The sequence below is a fragment of the Eptatretus burgeri genome, chromosome 1, assembly GCF_056783735.1.
Source record: "Eptatretus burgeri isolate ZD-2024b chromosome 1, Ebu_testis_v1, whole genome shotgun sequence".
Lineage (NCBI taxonomy): Eukaryota > Metazoa > Chordata > Myxini > Myxiniformes > Myxinidae > Eptatretus > Eptatretus burgeri.
Window position 1 is genome coordinate 160511641 of NC_140961.1, and position 19011 is coordinate 160530651.

A 19011-nucleotide genomic window follows, 5' to 3' on the forward strand; every position below is an offset into this window, starting at 1 on the left:
CCACCCCCTGCACCCCCCCCCCCAAATGTGGTGACACGTAACAATTTAAGCTGACAGTTTCCCTGCAGAAATTACATCGACATGTCCCTTGCTCATTTATGGACCATGCTACTCCATGCAATCCGACGTTTACTATGAAATTCCTCCATCGACCCAACAAACACAATATATTAAGCGATAAAAACTTTACCTGATGGACACGTCCATTATACAGCACCTCCATCGAACCATTGACTCAAACTGTTGTTCAGGTCAGGTATGGGAGCATGTACCAGAACAGCGTGTTGCTGCGTCCACTTTCCGCCGGTACTCCAGGAGCCTCCGTCTAGCCTTCCCCCAGGCAGATGCCAGGCCCGTGCCCATCTCCTTGAGATGCTGGTCAACCTGCTGCATGCTGCTCAATACAAAATCCGACCAGCAATAGCCAAGGATTCTCCGAAGAGACCTGGTACCAAAGGAATTAAGTCTCCGTCTCAGATCCTTGGTCAGAGTCTGGTGAGCAGGATCTGTATCTGCGTCTGCGTTTGGTGAGGACACGAAGAGCAAGGATACTGTCAATCGTTGACCTCTTTGGTGTAAAGCCTGATTGCACTGGACGCTGGTGCTCAAGCAGATGGTGGCGAACCCTCTCAAGAATTATCCGAGCAAAGACCTTGCCCGGGACTGAGAGCAGCGTCACCCCTCGGTAGTTGTTGCAGTCTTGGCGATCACCCTTCCCTTTCCAGAGAGGAACAACAAGGCCCCTCTTCCAATCAGTTGGGATGATGCCTGTGTTCCAGGCAGAGCACAGAACTGCATGCAACGACACGAGTGAAGCATTTCCACCAGCCTTGTGAAGTTCAGCATGGATGCCACAGATCCCTGAAGCTTTGCCCTGTTTCATCTGGTTCACTGCAGCCCGTGTTTCCACAAGTGAAGGTGGATCACAGTTTATTTGAGGGTCAGCAACAGGGATTGTAACACCCTTGACGTCCAACTTGACAGCTGGGGGATCAGCCTGGTACAACCACTCAAATAACCGGCCCAGCGGGCCTTCACTTCAGACTCCTCTGTCAAGAGCCTACCACTCTCTGCTCTAACTGCAGTGCTCCGAGGGATGGGCTTGGATGAACGCAATGCGCAAATTCCCCTGTAAGTGGGACGAGAATCACCTGTTCACAGGTGATGCTCTACCCCCTCACAGATTCCTCGCACATAGGCTTCCTTGTCCACCCTCAGTGCAAGTACAGTTTTACGCCTCAGCTCCCTGAACAGCTCAGCTCTGCCATTCAGCCTGGCCCTGCGACTCTGGTCAATGGTATCCAGTGTCCCTTGAGAGACAAAATTCTTCTTTGCCCTGCGGTGAGTTCCAAGACATCCACCGGCAACATCAAGGACGGTGGTCTTGAAGGCACTCCACAACTCTTCAGGACCCCCCAAAGCACCCAGACCCCCCAAGTGTCCACTCAGCCTGTTCGCAAACTCCTCAGCTACTCTCTCATCCCTGAGCTTGCCAACATCCAGCCTAGGCTGGGATGGTACCATTCTCCAGGATTTAAGGTGCAGCTGTAGAGTTGCTACAACAAGCCTGTGGTCAGTATTGAGGAACTGAGCACTCCGGTAGACCCTGCAGTTCTGGATCATCCTCCAACGACCGTCAATGAGGACATGGTCAATCTCCTTTGCCACACCGCCAGCGTTGGAATACCAAGTCCAGCGATGAGCTTGTGGGCGCTGAAACCATGAACCAGCCACCCTAAGTCCATGACTTCTTGCAAAGTCAAGAAACTTAGTGCTATTCTGGTTCATAGGTCCTGACTCATGGGGACCAACACACACCTCATAACCATCCCTATCAGTTCCAGTCGATGCTTTGAAATCCCCCAAGACTAGAAGTGTATCTCGTATTAACCACACACTCGAGCGTGGCGTAGAATGCATCCTTCACGGTGAGATCACTCGCCTCAGTCAGAGCATAAACAGAGACCAGGGAAATGACACCTAAGGAGTGGCGAATCCTTAATCTCATAATAATCACATAATCTTAATCTTCGATCATCAAGCTCTAAAAGAGCATCTCTGGAAAAAGCTAAGTGCCAGAATAAAGAGAGGGATTTTTTTTCTGTTTTGTATTTTCCCCTTGTCAATTTTTGTACTTGTGTGTAGAGCCGCCTTGACAATCGGCTGTAAATGACCTCACGTTTCGTTACATCATGCTTTGATTTGTTTTCATGACTATGCTTTGATTTATTCCTCTTATGAATTCTTATTTATTCCCTCTCCTCTCGTTTCCTGCGCCCCTTGTCGTGCCTTCTGTGTTTTAGCTCTCATACGAGCCTCGACAACTACTATATACAACAACAAACAAAAAAAACCTTACTCAAATTATGGCGAAAAATGTTAAATTGTGTATAATTGCTCATGAGCTTAAAATTAGGTCATGGTCAAATATTTCAACCCTGCATACTTTTAGTGCAATTAATATTGATGCAAAATTTTATTCCAAAAGTCCCAGCTGGCTCCGAGATACAGCTCAGAAATTGGCAGTGAATGAAGAGAAAAAATTAAAATAAATGGGAGTTTTGTTGTTTTGTATGCAACCCATAGCTACTGGTTGCATAATTTCTGTTAGCATGGCTGTGCCACTGATGCAGTGGATGCCACTGATGCCACTGATGCCATTGATGCTGTGCCCCCTCCTTGCCCATTACCAGGAAGCTGGTACACTCATTTTGCCGACTTCAGAAGAATGAGAGGCTGTGTCAACCCACCTGGGATTATTTCGACAGCAAAATAGGGTCTAAACCTGAACACTGATGTCATGCCAAAACTGATTTTTGCCCTCCCCCCAACCCCTATATTTGTTCAAAGCGCTCAAGGTCTGCCAAAAACCCATTCTGGTGAATCTGGCAAAATCAAGAATCACTGCTCACCTTCACTCTTTCATTCTTCTTTTTTTCGCACCTCTGGAACAAACTCCCACACTCTCTTCAATCCCACTCCTCCCTCCAGATCTTTAAAACAGCTGTTCACCACCATCTCATGTCTTCCCCCATCCAAAATCTTTATCTTTACTACTCCCATTAATTCACCCCAAACCCACCTCCTTCAAATTCCATGTTTTCCCTCATGAAATTCCCTGTAATATCCATGTTGTTTACAACAAGTAGTCTGCCCCATCCCTCTCCCTTCCATATATATCATATTGTCTTTGTTTCCCACTATTTTGTGCTTCCCTCTGCTGTTCCTCTTTTCTCCTGCCTTGTTATATGTTTCTATGTGTTCGTTGTTGCACGAGCCTCGACTTGGAATTCGAAAAAAAAAAAATTCTTGGAAATATCGAATTCAGGAAATTGTTAATATAGCCACTAAAAACATTGATACAATCAATGGATTGAATTGCCTATTTTTATGGTATCCAAGGATATCTCCACTCATGGCTCACAGACTTCTTCTCCTGTTGCAGTGAACGCATGGCTCTTAATGACTCTCATCTCCTTTCTCTGTCCAGGCTGGAGTTCCTCAAGGTAGCGTTCTGGGCCCTGTTCTTTTTCTGGTTTTCATCAATGATCTCTCAGACTGGAAAATCCTCTTTATCTGTTTGCTTAAGACTTCACCCTCTTGGCGGGTTTTGGATCCAAGGGTCCTGAGTTCAAATCCTGCTTAGCTGTTGAGTTAATACCAGGTGGGGTTAACTCGGCCGGTCATCCTTCCGAGGTCGGCAGAATGAGTGCCAGCATGCTGGTATCCTCTGTTGTAGTGGCGACCAGTCCAGGATTGTGCCCACCAGAAAAGGAGACTGCTAAAGCAGCACCAACACTCAACACAGAGTATGGTCCCAATCTCCTCCTCCTCCACCCTCTGCGTACCATCTCTCATTCCTCTGATTGGAATGCAGCAGCCCCTTCACACTCTGCAGATATGTATAAAATCACAAGCTGGTCAAACATTTGGAATATGTCTTTAAATCCTGACAGATCTCACACCCTCACCATGTCTCTCCGAAAGGACCATCTGGAAAACACCCTCATCTACTTTCTCAACAATCCCCTTAAATAAGTCTTTTCATTCAAGTTTTTGGCCCTCACTCACTGCCATGATCTTTCCTGGGAAAGCCACATTTCCAAACTGTCCTCCAAAACTAGTTGCCGACTGGGAATCCTCTGTCATGCAAAGCCCTTCCTTTGAATACCTGAGCTCCGAACCGCATACAAAGCTTTCACCCACAGCCTGATGGAGTCCTGCTTTCCCCATCTGGGGTAGGGCTACTGCATCACACCTTGCTTGGTTTTACGCCATGGAAACCAAGGCATTTAGGATCAGTAGTATCTCCCGTGATGAAGCTGACTCTTTGGTTCTGTCACTCTCTCACCACAGGCATGTCGGTGGTCTTTCTGTCTTCTACGATCTCCTCTCTGGTCTTCTCCACCCCCCCCTCCTTGCTCTGTCTGTGTTCTGTCCCCAATATATTTCTGCAGAGTGCTCAAGGCCCACCAAAAAAGCCGCTTCTGGTGAAACTACCAAAATCAAGAATTACCGCTCACCTCCACTCATTTGTTCCTCTTTTTTTTTAACTGTGGAACCATCTTCCAAATTCTCTTCAATGTCATTCTCGCTTCCATGTTTTCAAGACAGTTGATCACGACAATCCCACATTGTCCCCAATCCAAAACCATGATCATTTCTACTCTCATTAACCCCACCCCACCCTATTCCCTCTTCCTTCAAATTTTCCAGTTTTTCCCTTCCATGAGTTTCCTTCTGTATCCATCTTGTCCAGAAAATGAATCATTTCTTTCTCCCCATTCCTCTCCACACCCATTGTTTGTCCACCTCCCTCTGGTTTGGCCTTCGGCTCTGCTGTTGGTGTCCCCCCTTCCCCTCTCCATCTCTCTGCCGTTATTTTTGTTCTGTTACATCCTTATTCATTCAGTGTACTCACTCTTACATGAGCGTCGACTATATAACTTATACAAAAAATAAATGTCCACATGGTGAATAAATATTGATGTCAGTATCTGTCTTTGTTTCATTTACCTGTTTTGGAGAAAAAAGAATACTTTTCAACATCCCTCACATAATCGTAGCAGGAGGAACGTCTCGAAGCCGACTCTCCAGGTTGGATCACGTCAAAGTTTTATTTCCCTTTCTCCCACCTTTTACATAAGCAATTAGCATGATGAGAATACAACTTATAATTTGACCAGCTTAACAACATGATAAACTGTATTACATCATGATTGTGACAAAAAACAAAGCTTATTTCAAGGAGAATGTACAGCAGCTTGAATTTTCCTTGAGTCGTTTAATTGATTGATTATAACATAAGCAAATATATTTATTTCCGAGAAAAGTGTTTAAAACTTCCAGTAAACAATTTTGTATTGTAGCAGTCTCTTAATTTATAGTTGGGGAATTTTTCATAACGATGTAACATTTGGGCAAAAACAAACATCCTAGAACACTATAAGATATAGCAATGAGTGCAAAGGCTTCTGTTGCAACAGCAAATTTTCCTTTAGTGGTATAATAAGCTGGAAAAAATGCAAGGCCGATCAACATGAACACAAACATGTTGAAAGAGATGAACTTGGGTTCATTGATAACCAGCATCATGTTCTCGGTGTTGGAATTGATTGCCAAGAACAAACAAAATATAGTTAAATAGCACAAGTAAAACAGAGAGACAAGAGGCCAGGTGTACGATGCACCAGAACACTCCAAAATTATCACTCCAGGTTGGGCCTCAGAGTTAACAGTTAACTTTGAATTGCCAAAGAATATCCATGCACCACAAATGATCAATTGTGGCAATATACACATCAACACCACTGTTGTCTGCTTCATTTTCATGATGCAGATAATAAAGAATGATTTCGAGTTTTTGAGCACTGTGGAACACCAGGAAGATATATTCAGCAGTTTAAATCTTATTTTAAGAGTACTTTATATATTTTGAAATTGTTTCTCAAAATTGATTATATTCTACACTTTGGGGGTTTTATGGCAACAGATAAAATGTAGGTGTGAACCACCTTTCCAAACAGGAAGGTCCAAAAGATAGATGATAATGGTTATATTGATTATTATAGTAAAACAAGGAGAAAAAGACATAAAATATCATAGCCCCCTTGGTTTTAGTAATATTGCTGTAAGGAGTTAGAGCTAGCCCATATTTATTTACAACTAAAATGGCCACCAGTATACCAGTCAACCATCTTTGATGAGACTGCAAAATAAAGTGAGGTGGAAGTGTATGCCATCATGTACTGTGCTTGTGCCAAGTTTGAACAAAATCGGGCTAAGACCATACATGTCCGTGAAACGGTTGCGGTCGGCCATCTTGATCTCGAAAAAATGACGTGCATATGCGAGTCATCGTTATCTGTGTGCCAAGTTTGCCAAAGATGTTAAATGCATGTGCGATAAATGGTTGAGGATGTGCTCAACATCGTATTTTTAGAGGTCAAATGGCTGCCAGTCGGTTATCTTTGATTGAATCTAAAAAAAATGATGTGCTTATGTGTCACATCATGTAATGTCTTTCTGCAAAGTTTGAACAATTTGTTCCAAACATGTGGCTGCGGATGGACGAATGGACACACGGACGGACAAGACCCAATCCATAAGCCGCCGTTTCAGACTTCATCCAATGGGGCTAATAAAAGGTGTTGCAAGGGGCCAAGTTTAATTGATTATAAGGATAATAGTTATCACATGGAGAATATTAGTTTCAAACATTGTTTGTCAGAATTAACATTGCAATTTTTTTTCGGTGTAGGTATGTTCCTTTGGAATGTGGGTGTGAACCGTCTTTCCAAACAGGGATGGTTGGATTGATAGCATCATCTTTACATCCCTGTCGAGAAATATTTCAATTGCAAATTCAGGGGTCTTTTCTTTGCCTTTCCTGAGCTTACAAACAAGACCAGAATATATCTACCAAGTTGAAAAACTGGAGAGGGGTACGGTTGGACTTTCCACAAAGGCCTCACAGGCAGTTATTCACTCCGTGTGATAATGTGGCTGTTGAACATATCCATTGCAGAACAGACATGTTTTTCACACAGTGCCCACTCAGAAGGACATTGCTGAGCCTTATGATAAAGTGGTGCTTTATGTCAGCTGGAAGAAAACTTAACCTTTGTCTTTACAGAGACAGTGCTGATAGCTGCAAACAAATTTGGAATTATATCAGTGTGCCGATGATAACTCACCTCAACTTTGTGAAGGACACTGTGAGAGATTTAATGTCCACAAATAAATACCAGCATATGAGACACTCGATGTAACATCAATATGAGGGACAGCATGTGTGTTGATCACTCAACCTGCACGCAAAACACTTGGGTGACAATTTATACATCTGGGAAAAGATTAGAACCCAGGTTAGGCAACACATAGGTGAGTGTGCATATCTCTTTGTTATTGTTCCAGATATACAATACACCCCCTGGCTTGGTGAAGTGACAAGGCACAGAACATGTCCCACAACAACCTGAAGCTGCATGAACTGTGAGCAACAATGGTCATTTGCCCCACATAACATTGTCTCTGCCATGCTGCACACCAAACAGGAGGTGGGGTAGCAATCAGGAAGAATAACAAAACCATAAACTGCCCTTCGATCCCAATAAGAACACGAACATGATATAAACATCAGGCATATGTGCACCACATCACCTGCAATGCCAAGTGGCTTTCGTGGGCACACTGAATATATTATAAACTGAGCTTTACAGGTCACAAACAAAAGACAGTGGAGCCATCGACCATGGTTTTGCCATTTTTGTGGCTCTTCAGGACGACACACCACACAATCATTTATTTGTGACCATGAAATGTGGAAAACTAATGCAATATAACCCCTGACTTAGTGAAACAGCAAGGCAAACATTGCATCCCACAACAGCCAAAACGGCAACTGTGACAAACAATGGTTGTAACAAACAAAGAATCACATATTAGCCCCCACACAAAACATTGCCTCTGTTCTGCTGCATACCAAGCGAAGTCACCAATAAAGTATTTGTTTTCATGGTAACATGTAAATGATTGTGTGGTGTGTCAAACTGATAGGTCTAAAATAGGCCGAAACCATGGTCCACAACTAAACTTTCCTTCATTTGTGACCTTTATATATTAGTTTATAAAAGAACTGAGAGTGCTCACTGAAGCCATCCAACATTGGAGGCGATGTGATGCACATACACATGAAGTTTGTCATGTTGCTGTAATTATTATGTCAGAAGGGCCACTTCTGGTATATACCGTGTGTGTGTGTGTGTGTTTGTGTGTGTGTTTGTGTGTGTGTGTGTGTGTGTGTAAAAACACACACACACACGTGTTTATTAGACCCCATTGGACTCAGTCCGAAATGGGGGCTTAGGGATTTGCTTTCGATTTAAGTGTCCATGGATGCATGCGTCTGCAACCATATCTCGGACATGTATGAACCGATTTTATTCGTACTTGGCAAAGAGACAACACATGATGGTATACATAAGCGTATCATTTTGTTTCGTGAAGCTATCAAAGATGGCCCACTAGCAGCCATTTAAGTTGAGAAATACCCCGATGTTGAACACATCCTCAACCATTTCTCGGACATGCGTTTATCAATGTTGTTCAAACCTGGCCCACGGATAAAGAATGATTGCTTGCATACGTACTTCATTTTGTTTCGAGATCAGGTCCAAGGTGGCTGACTGGCAGCCAATTTCTTAATTAGATGTGTCCCCAACCATTTCTCAGACATACATGGGCCACTTTTGTTAAAACTTCGCTAAGCACAGTACATGATGGCATACATGGGCACCTCACTTTATTTTGCAATATGATCAAAGACAGTCGACTTGTCGAGTGGCAGCCATTTTAGTTGTAAACAACAAACCCTGTATCGAACACGTCCTCAAGCATTTCTCTGACATGCATTTAATGATCTTATTCAATCTTGACACACTGATAATGAATGACGGCTTGCATAAGCACGTCATTTTGTTTCGAGATCAGGTCTAAGATGGCTGACTAGCGGCCATTTTGTGACTTAAATTGGTCCCCAACCATTTCTCAGATATGCGTGGTCTCATTTTGTTCAAACTTTGCAAAAGTACAGTGCACAATGGCATACACTTGAACCTAACTTTATTTTGCGATTTGATCAAGGGTGGCTGATTAGAGACTGGTGGCAATTTTAGTTGAAATAAATATGGGCAAGCCCTTCAACTCCACACAGCAAAATTACTAAAACAACAGGGGGGCAAAGAGATGTTAAATCTTTTTTTCTTTGTGTCAATTGTGATGTGTTTATTTCTGGCTGCCAATGATCTTCCTCGATATTTTCTCGAAGTCCAGGAAATGACCCCCCTTTCCCCTCCCCTCCCCCTCTCACCTCCCCTCCCCATCTCCCCTCCCTTGCCTTCTCCCCTCCCTTCCCCCTCTACCCATTGGCACATGGTTTCCACATTTGTTGTTTTAACAATTGCCATATTTTATATGACCCGAACCCCTGCAATATTGGAGTGTTTACGGCATATATATATATATATATATATATATATATATATATATATATATATATATATATATATATATATATATATATATATATATATATATATATATTTGTCCAGCTCGCTATAATTTACTCCATAATGAAAATGTAAATCTTTCACTCACCTTGTGAATCAATTCCAATTTTATGCACTTTACATATTAGATTACAAAGTACAAGTGTAATTGAGAGACATGCAATCGCTTCTCTTATTCGGCAAGTGTGGTTTGTTGGTTTGCCAAAGAAAACTCCACTGGTTCCAAGACAAACTCCTAAAGCTGTGAGAAACAAGGCATCATTGTGCTTTGAGGATCGCTGCTGTGATATTTTTTTGCGTTTCCATAAAATTACCCCAAAACAAATAGTGAATGCAATACCCAACGAATCACAGCACATCAGGGTAACTGAGAGTGGATGAGAGAGAGTCAAGTACTCTTCAGGTAGAGGAATGCATGAAGTAAATATTGAGTTGGACCAAAAGTTTTCAGGACAGCGATGACAATTATAGGAATCTGAGAAAATACATGAACAAGTAAATGATTAATGAAACCCTCTACATGGCTTATTGCTTGATACACTGTGAATGTTTGTTCAAAACTTGATTGACTCCATTGCATAAATATAGATTGCCAATCTTCATTTGCAATGTATGCAAATGACACAGTTCGTGGAATATGGGTATTAAACAATAGCTCATCTTCAGAATCCTGTCTGATGGGTGGTTGGAAGGTCAACACTTTACCTTTACACCTTAACTTTTTCTCATCAAAGTTTACGTCCACTATCAACATTTTTTAATTGCAAATCAATAATAACTCACTTTCAGAATTTTTTTTTTTATCTTACTGCTTAGTTTTGTTCAGAGGAATTGTACTTCAGATGAAGTTTACTGAGATAATAGTATTTTTTTGGTCTTTACTTATGCATTTATTTTATTACAAAATTAGGTTGCCCGAACTTTCGAAAAACATTTGTCAACGACAGATCTTTGTGAGATGACTTTATTACTTTATATACAGAGTTGCAATTCATTCCACAGCAAAAGAGTGCTTCAAGAAGAAAAACAACCAGATAATTCAGTGTGAAATGAACAATACGGGACTTTAGAAATCGCGCAATCCATCCCAGAATTATTTGCACTCATGTGGAGAAACGCCGAGCAACAGCGGCCATCAGGACAAGCTAACATATACCATGTGTGTGAGAAATGGATTTTTAAATGAAATAGCGCAAAGATTCCAAAATAATTCACAATATTTGAAAAAGTAGCGAAGAGAAAGGGGTGTGCCTCTGCACAACAAAAGAGTTGGAGCACTTTCTAAGCTCACCCAGTGGGCTGAGATTTTACAGCTGCCAACATTGCATCTTCCAGATGATGTGGAGCGTTGCAAGGCCTGAACTGTAGACGGACGTGTGCTACTCAAACCCTTGACCATCACTGAAGTTAGTGGACTTTGAACCTTGTGGGAGTGCCTCCTTTGAATTTTTCTGGCTTGATTAATGATTATATATTTAATAGATTTCTGCAAATAGAAAGACGATGCCATGCGTCATTACCCACAAAGTAATGGTTAGCAACTTTTCGACAAACGCCATCTTGATGGCGTGAAAATACATAAAGCTTGTGCCAGCTATATTTACGTGGGATCCCGATGTACCAGATAGACTTTCCTGAGGAAGACACCATATCTGGTTTGGATGCAGGATATGTTTAAAATCAGCGTTTGGAATGAAGATATTTACCATTAATCATGTTTGACGGAGTGGGGATAGGGTTGAGAGTTATGAGGGCTGTTAAAATCTATTGTTTCTTTGGTTCTTGGGCCACAACAGAAATTGCACAACTTGCATGACTGCTGCCACTCAGTTGTATAAACAAGACATTGTAGGAGCTCGACTCCTCGCATCCATGGATATTTCTCATATTTCCTATATTTCATGTCTGATTTGTATCCAGAAACAAACTATGATTATGGTAAACCACATTGAAATTGCCACTCTCTCGTCTAAATCATGAAAATTAAGTTTAAATTACTATTTGATACCTCAGCAATAGCACATGAACAGTGCCAATTTCAAGCATAATTGAGTTGCTGAAAACCTAAACGTCGTTGCAGACTAGGTACACCCCTTCATGGCAATGGTATTCCCTGATGAGTGCTTCAAAGGTTCATCACATAAGTGGATAGGTGGATGATAATGATAATCCTCAGGAATGGATGCAGATGGGAGGCTTCCAATAGCAGTCTTAAATGTTTTGTTCATGATGTTGTACTAACATTTGATCCGTTACCCCTCCCCCCACCCCCCCTTCCATTTTTTCAGCTGTGAAGGAAGCAACACTATTGAAAAGATAAAGTCAATGAGTGCCAGTTATATGGTCCGATTCCTGAATCCTTACTTTTATCATTAATAAGCCAATATTTACTTTATTATTAAAAATATATAAAAACAGAAAATAATCCAATAGGTCTCATATCTCGAAGCCCCTTCAGCACCTGCTGATTGAGGTTGTCAGATTCACACTGCTGAAAAGCATAGCTGATAGAGCAGGAAAAGCTTCCAATAAGCCAACTGCAAATAACTGTTGGTATAACACAGGGGCTGGCTGCTTTGTACAAGATGCAGGTGAAATATATGTTGCAACAAGATTGTAAGTGCCAAACGTTTTTTACTGTACCTGTTAAATTGGAATATTCACCAGCATTGCAAGTAATACAATCAAAACAGCACACTGGTTGCCCTTTCTGTACGACTTTACGCATCCCAGGCTTACATGGTTCACTGCACACGGATTGAGGGACCTGAAACATGACACAATATATTGCATGTATCAATTAAGACAAAAAAGAGCTTCATGTGCAATAATCACAAAAACAAAACAATAAAAATAAAATCACGAGTGTAACAGGAGCACACAGCAAAGAACAGAAATAATTTTATTTCCAGATGTGTAGACATTGATGACAATCATAACAAGAAAAAGACCAATAAGAGATTGCAGACCCTCGCCAGTGTTGTTTTGTGTCGTGTATTTTGTGTGGCGTTTGTGTACTGGTGCGTTACAAAATTAATGAAAGACATAATTAGAGCTGCCTCTTTATAACTGATGACCTATAACATTGATGACCGGGTGCCAAGATGTCCCACTTTGATGCATCCACGCTTTTATCAGACACCTCACCCTGACCCATGACGTTTGTTATTATTCAATTGAATTCAGAATGGGTTTAAAATAAATTCACTTCAAATCAAATCAAATCAAATCAAGTCACTTCCGGTTCCGGGTCTGGAGCGACGAGAGGTCTCCTTCGGGGCTCTCTGCTGACGTTCTCAAAGTTAAGTTTCCGGTCGTTATCTGCCCCGTTTTAACTGTTTAATTTTCTCACCTACATGTTACTGTGTGTTCCTAGTTCGGTTTTGTTTCAAAAATCGTGCTATTTTGTGAGTATTTTTGTCGACATTCTTACCGTGTGGTTGAGGCCTTGGCCTAGGCTTGAGGCCTACTGGCTCCACTCGGTGTTCGATCGTTTTTTTTTGTTGTTTTTTTTTTGTTTGTTTCTCCCCATTACCTTCAATTTTCATCCTCCCTACTTTCATAACATCCCCCATTCTCCCCACTAATCTCTTTCTTATCTCAAAAAAAAAAAATACCCAACAACAACAACAACACGCTGACCCTCTCCCGATTCTTCTTCTTCTTTCTCTTATCTTCCTCCTCGTCTTCTTCCTCGATTTTTTTCTACACTTCCATGACCTAATCTGTTGAAAACTCTCTCAAACATTAATATTAACAACAAAACGATCTTATAATGCTTCATCTTCCTATCTCACACATGTGGTACTCTTTACTGTTTCATAATGCATTACTCTTCTGCTATTTTAACAGACTGCTCTCATTTCGACCTCTCCTTCATTCCTTGCCTAAAAAATCCAACTATTACAGCGCTTCTTCTCTCCATTCTCTGAATTCGCCTTCATTGCATCCATCAAGAATTATGTTAAATCGCATTTCTGACCTAAAACTTTTTAAAAACCACAGTTTGCTATGAATGTTTGTTTTCCATCAACCATTCTTTTTTTTCAACTTCAGTGCCAACTCACCTCCCTCACCCCTCACCCCTCACTCTCACTCTCAAAGCAACCATCCCACTCTTCTCCCTCCAAGCCTCCCTCTCACCTCTCTCACTTCCCACCTCACCTTTCTCCCACCTTTCATCCCCCCTCACTCATCCTTCTCAAAGTTGCCCCCCCTCTCATCCACCAAGCTGCCTCCCTCCACTGCCCTCTCACCTCCATATCTTCACTCCACCTCCTCAAATCCTCAACTGCCTTCTTTCTTGTCTCTTGTCCCCCTCTCCCCCAGCTCCACAGAGCCTTTTCTCCTCCTCATTCGGCCTCCCCTCCCCTAGCCTAGTGTGTTGGCGCAGTGGTTAGGGCAGCGGCTTGGGATCCAAAAGGTCCTGAGTTCAAGCCCCGTTGAGCCACTGAATTAATACACCAGGGGGTTGACTCAGCCTGTCATCCTTCTGAGGTCGGCGAAATGAGTACCAGTATACTGGGCCGGTGTATACCCCGGTTAAAAATAGGTGTACCATATCCCTGTGTGTCGTAAGAGGCGACCAGGGTTGCGTCAGGAAGGGCATCCGGCGTAAAACATGTGCCAAATCACTATGCGGATCATACGGATGATCCGCTGTGGCAACCCCAAACGGGAGCAGCCGAAAGAAGAAGAAGAAGATTCGGCCCCTCCCCTAGCTATTCTGCAATACCCCACACTATTTCAACAACCTCCTTACCTCCCCCCCTCGTCCCTTGTCCTACCCTCCCCCTGCCCCTCCACCCCCTGCACCCAAAGCCTCCTCCCTTACCTCTTCATTAAAAGTGTGGACCTCAAATATCCAGGGCCTTCACTCAAACCTTTCAGATCTTTCCATACAGGTTGCCACTGACAAACCAGACATAATCTGTCAAACATAAACTTTCCTCTCCCAAGACGTGTCTGATTCAAAAGTATCTCTCCCCGGTTACTCCCTCCTCCGGTATGAGAGACCTGAGCCTCGTCCTGGTGGAGGTGTTGCTCTCTTCATCAAAGACTCTATTCGTCACTCTCCATGCAATGCTCTCACTCCCGCACACCCCCAGGAATACTTCTGGCTACGGCTTCCCCTCCACTCCCACCTCATGTTTATATGTGTACTGTACCGTCCACCGAACAGTGATGACTCCATCTACACTTCACTATCCGAAAACATGGTCCATCTTCTATCTTCTCATCAAAACTCTCTCTCTCTCTCTCTCTCTCTCTCTCTCTCTCTCTCTCTCTCTCTCTCTCTCTCTCTCTCTCTCTCTCTCTCTCTCTCTCTCTCTCTCTCTCTCTCTCTCTCTCTCTCTCTCTCTCTCTCTCTCTCTCTCTCTCTCTCTCTCTCTCTCTCTCTCCGACCTCTCCGACCTCTCCGACCTCTCCGACCTCTCCGACCTCTCCGACCTCTCCGACCTCTCCGACCTCTCCGACCTCTCTCTCTCTCTCTCTCTCTCTCTCTCTCTCTCTCTCTCTCTCTCTCTCTCTCTCTCTCTCTCTCTCTCTCTCTCTCTCTCTCTCTCTCCGACCTCTCCGACCTCTCCGACCTCTCCGACCTCTCTCTCTCTCTCTCTCTCTCTCTCTCTCTCTCTCTCTCTCTCTCTCTCTCTCTCTCTCTCTCTCTCTCTCTCTCTCTCTCTCTCTCTCTCTCTCTCTCTCTCTCTCTCTCTCTCTCTCTCTCTCTCTCTCTCTCTCTCTCTCTCATTGTCATCACGCCAGTTGGCTATGTGTGGGTACCTCTCTCACCTGTCATGGCACGTCAGCAAAAGCTTTCTGCGACTCATTAGGACTGACTCAATCGGTCAGTTTCTCAACCAATGGTACTCCATCTCTTCTGGATCTGATTTTGACAAATTTCCCTGACAATACCTGCTGCTCTTTTCTCCGCTCCAATCGGTTCTTCTGACCACGTCCTTGTCAAAGTGGACATCTCTCTGGTTGTTATCAGAGAACCACCTCACCGCTGTCGAGTCTGGCATTTCACTCAAGCCGACTGGCAGGTTCTCAGAGCAGCCTTCAAACTTACAGACTGGTATCCTATCACTACTTTCTCAAACATCAACTCATCCTGGGAATTCTTTCAAAGAAACTTGCTCTGCCTCATGCACAGATTTATCCCCTCTCGTGTTTAGTTGTCCTACCCCTCCTCCCGCCCTTGGTTTACTGAAGCTTGTGGTGAGGAAGTTGTCCTGAAACAACTTGCCTTTGCCTCATGGAAAGCAAACCCAACAGAGGGCAATTTCAGTTCCTTCCACAAATCTCGGAGCAAGTGGTTATCTACCCTCAGGAGAGCCAGAAAACAACATCTTTCTCATCTCAAGTCTGAACTCTCAAACCTCTCTCCCTCCTCAAAATCCTGGTGGCGTTTAATCAAATCTGTTTCTGGTGTATGTTCCCCCTCCATCCCTCCCTTACCTCAAATGGCCGCACTGCTGACACCGCGCGTGATAAAGCTGAATGTCTAAACTCAGTGTTTGCAGCTAAATCTTGTGTTCTAAACTCATTACTTTCTCTACCCACCTTACCCAGTCGCACCCAACTGTTCCTGGACTCTGTGTCCTTTTCTCCTGACAAGGTGGAGAGCTTGCTGTCAAACCTCGACCCAGCTTCTGCAACCAGTCCAGACGGCATCAGCCCACGTGTCCTCAAAGCCTGCTCTTCTGCTCTTACTCACCCTCTCTCTGTTCTATTCACCCTCTCATTTGCCCAAGGTCATCTGCCATCTGCTTGGAAATCTGCTAACATCACTGCCCTGCATAAAAGGTGCAAAAACAGATCCCTGTAACTACAGACCAATCAGCCTTCTCCCAATCATCAGAAAGGTTATGGAATCCATCATCGCTTCAGACATGAAATTCTTCCTCTTCTCACATGGCTTGATTTCCGATCATCAATTTGGCTTCAGACCAGGTCACTCTACCCTGGATATGCTGCTTCTGCTCTCCCATCAATGGATGGAGGTCCTCAATGCCAGACAGGAAATCCGAGCCATATCCCTGGACATATCATGTGCTTTTGACACAGTCTGGCACCCTGCCCTACTCACCAAACTCTCTTCCCATGGTATTCAAGGCCATCTCCACTCATGGCTTGCAGACTTCCTCTACTGTCGCAGTCAACGTGTGGCCCTAAATGGAGTTCTTTCATCCCCTCTTCCTGTGCAGGCTGGAGTTCCTCAAGGTAGCGTTCTGGGCCCTGTTCTTTTTCTGGTTTTCATCAATGATCTCGCCGACTCTCTGGAAAATCCTCTATTTCTCTTTGCCGATGACTCCACCCTCTGCCGTACCATCTGTCATTCCTCAGACCGGCAAGCAGCAGCTTCTTCGCTCACTGCAGATCTGGATAAAATCACAAACTGGTCCAACACATGGAACATGTCTTTCAATCCAGACAAATCTCACACTCTCACTGTCTCTTCGAAAGGACCGTTTAGAAAACCCCCCCCATCCACTTTCTCAACAATCCTCTGGAAGAAGTCTTTTCTTTCAAGCTTCTGGGTCTCACTATCTGCCATGACCAATCCTGGTAAAGTCACATTTCCAACCTCGCCTCAAAAGCCAGTCGCAGACTGGGAATCCTCCATCGTGCAAAATCCTTCCTCGGCCCTCTTGAGCTCCTGACCACTTACAAAGCTTTTGTCCATAGCCTGATGGAGTACTGCTCTCCCCTCTGGGATTGTGCTCCTGCGTCCCACCTTTCTCGGCTTCACGCTGTCGAAACCAGGGCATTTAGGATCATTGGCATCTCCCGCAATGAAGCTGAGTCTTTGGGCCTCTCACTAAATCACCGCAGGTTGGTCGGTGGTCTTTCTGTCTTCTACCCACTCCTCACCAGCCTTGCCCCCCCCTGCTCTCTCTGCGATTTGTCCCACCATATTTCCACAGGGCGCTCAAGGTCCGGCAACAACCCCCTTCTGTTGTTAAAGTTAAAGTTAAAACTACCAAAATCACGAATCACTGCTCATCTTCATTCTTTCATTCCTCTTTTTTTCCCACCTTTGGAATAAATTTCCTCACTCTATTCATTCCCATTCTTCCCTCCAGGCTTTCAAAACAGCTGTTCACCACCACCTCTTATCATCCCCAATCCAAATCCTCGATCTTTTCTACCCCTGATAATCCACCCAAGCCAACTTCCTTCAATTCCCCTGCTTTCCTTCCTGAAAGTCCCTGTAATGTCCATATTCTCTTCACCATGTTCCCCGTCCCATCCCCATCCCTCTCCCTTCCACAGTTCACCTAATGTGTCTGTTCCCCACTGTTTTGTCGCTCCCACTCCCGCCCCTCTTGTCTCATGCCCCCTTCTGTGAGTTGTGTGTTCGCTCTCGTACGAGCCTCGACAAGGTATACAAAAATAAAAAAGACCAAGTGCTGTATGTTCAGTACTGCATTGGAGTCATCAGAAGGAACCCGAACAAGCAAAAAGCAAAAATGAAGTCGTCAGGAGGAATCTGGATGGGATTCGCATTTCAGCTGCTACTCCTCTACCCTCAAACCCATCCATGCACAGGTAAGTGAGCCTTATTCAAAAAATAAAAACACAGAACCCAGATGAAAAAAGTAATTATTCTGGCTGCTATATCATGTATCCGATCAGGTTGAAATTTAAAACATGTATTCCCCATCAATACTTTCTCATAATTGTGAAGTTTCACGTCGATCGATGAAGCGGTTCAAGATAAATAATTATTTATAAAAGATTTTTGCTAAATCCAATATGGCTGCCAAGCCTTGGGGAACATTTGTGTGTTGTTTCACTTCAATCTGTCCAGCTGTTCTGAAGAAGATTTTTATGGGTTTAGGATAAATCCAATATGGCTACCAAACCATATGACCTTTGATGTCATATGTGTGAACGTTTTGTTCCTCATGGATAGGCAGTCACACCTGTAAAGTTTTGCTTCGATCTGTTCAGCCGTTTCAGAGAAGAAGAATTTTGAAGGTTTTAAAAAAAATACAATATGGCTGCTGAACAATGTGACTAACGCCATCATCAATTATTTTTCTGTGGACCAATTTATCCCGAAATGACCCTCAAAATTTTTCATACCGATTGGATATCGCATTCTATGTATACACCTATGACATTATAAAAAAAATCATACTTATTACCTATGAGGAGTACTTCCCATGTGCCAAATTACAATTTTTTCCTTTGTGCTGTTTTAGAGACAGAGGTCCAAAGTTTTTCCTTTATTCCAACATGGCTGCCACACCACGTGACCTATGACATCACAATTACCATTACAACATTCCACATTAGTCACTCCTCCAGTGAAAATTTTGTCTCAATCCAACAAGCAGTTGCAAAGAAGAACAATCATGTTCTGTACAGACAGACAAACAAACAAACAAACAGACAAATGAAAAATCACTCTTGGAGTGACACTTGGTAAAAC

The 19011-nt window shown here is 43.3% G+C and overlaps 1 protein-coding gene across 1 annotated transcript in view; it reads right to left on the reverse strand.

Annotated features, from left to right (window-relative positions):
* Positions 1 to 5109: 5109 nt before the first annotated feature.
* The window catches only part of LOC147035879 (extracellular calcium-sensing receptor-like), a 46384-nt gene continuing 32482 nt past the window's right edge, over positions 5110 to 19011 (reverse strand). Inside the window, exons 7-9 of the mRNA XM_085846311.1 lie at positions 12213 to 12336; positions 9658 to 10044; positions 5110 to 5870 (exon numbers count right to left, since the gene is read on the reverse strand). Coding sequence (XP_085702437.1) covers positions 5377 to 5870; positions 9658 to 10044; positions 12213 to 12336 — 1005 coding nt within the window. The 3' untranslated portion in view covers positions 5110 to 5376. The remainder of the gene's footprint in view (positions 5871 to 9657; positions 10045 to 12212; positions 12337 to 19011) is intronic.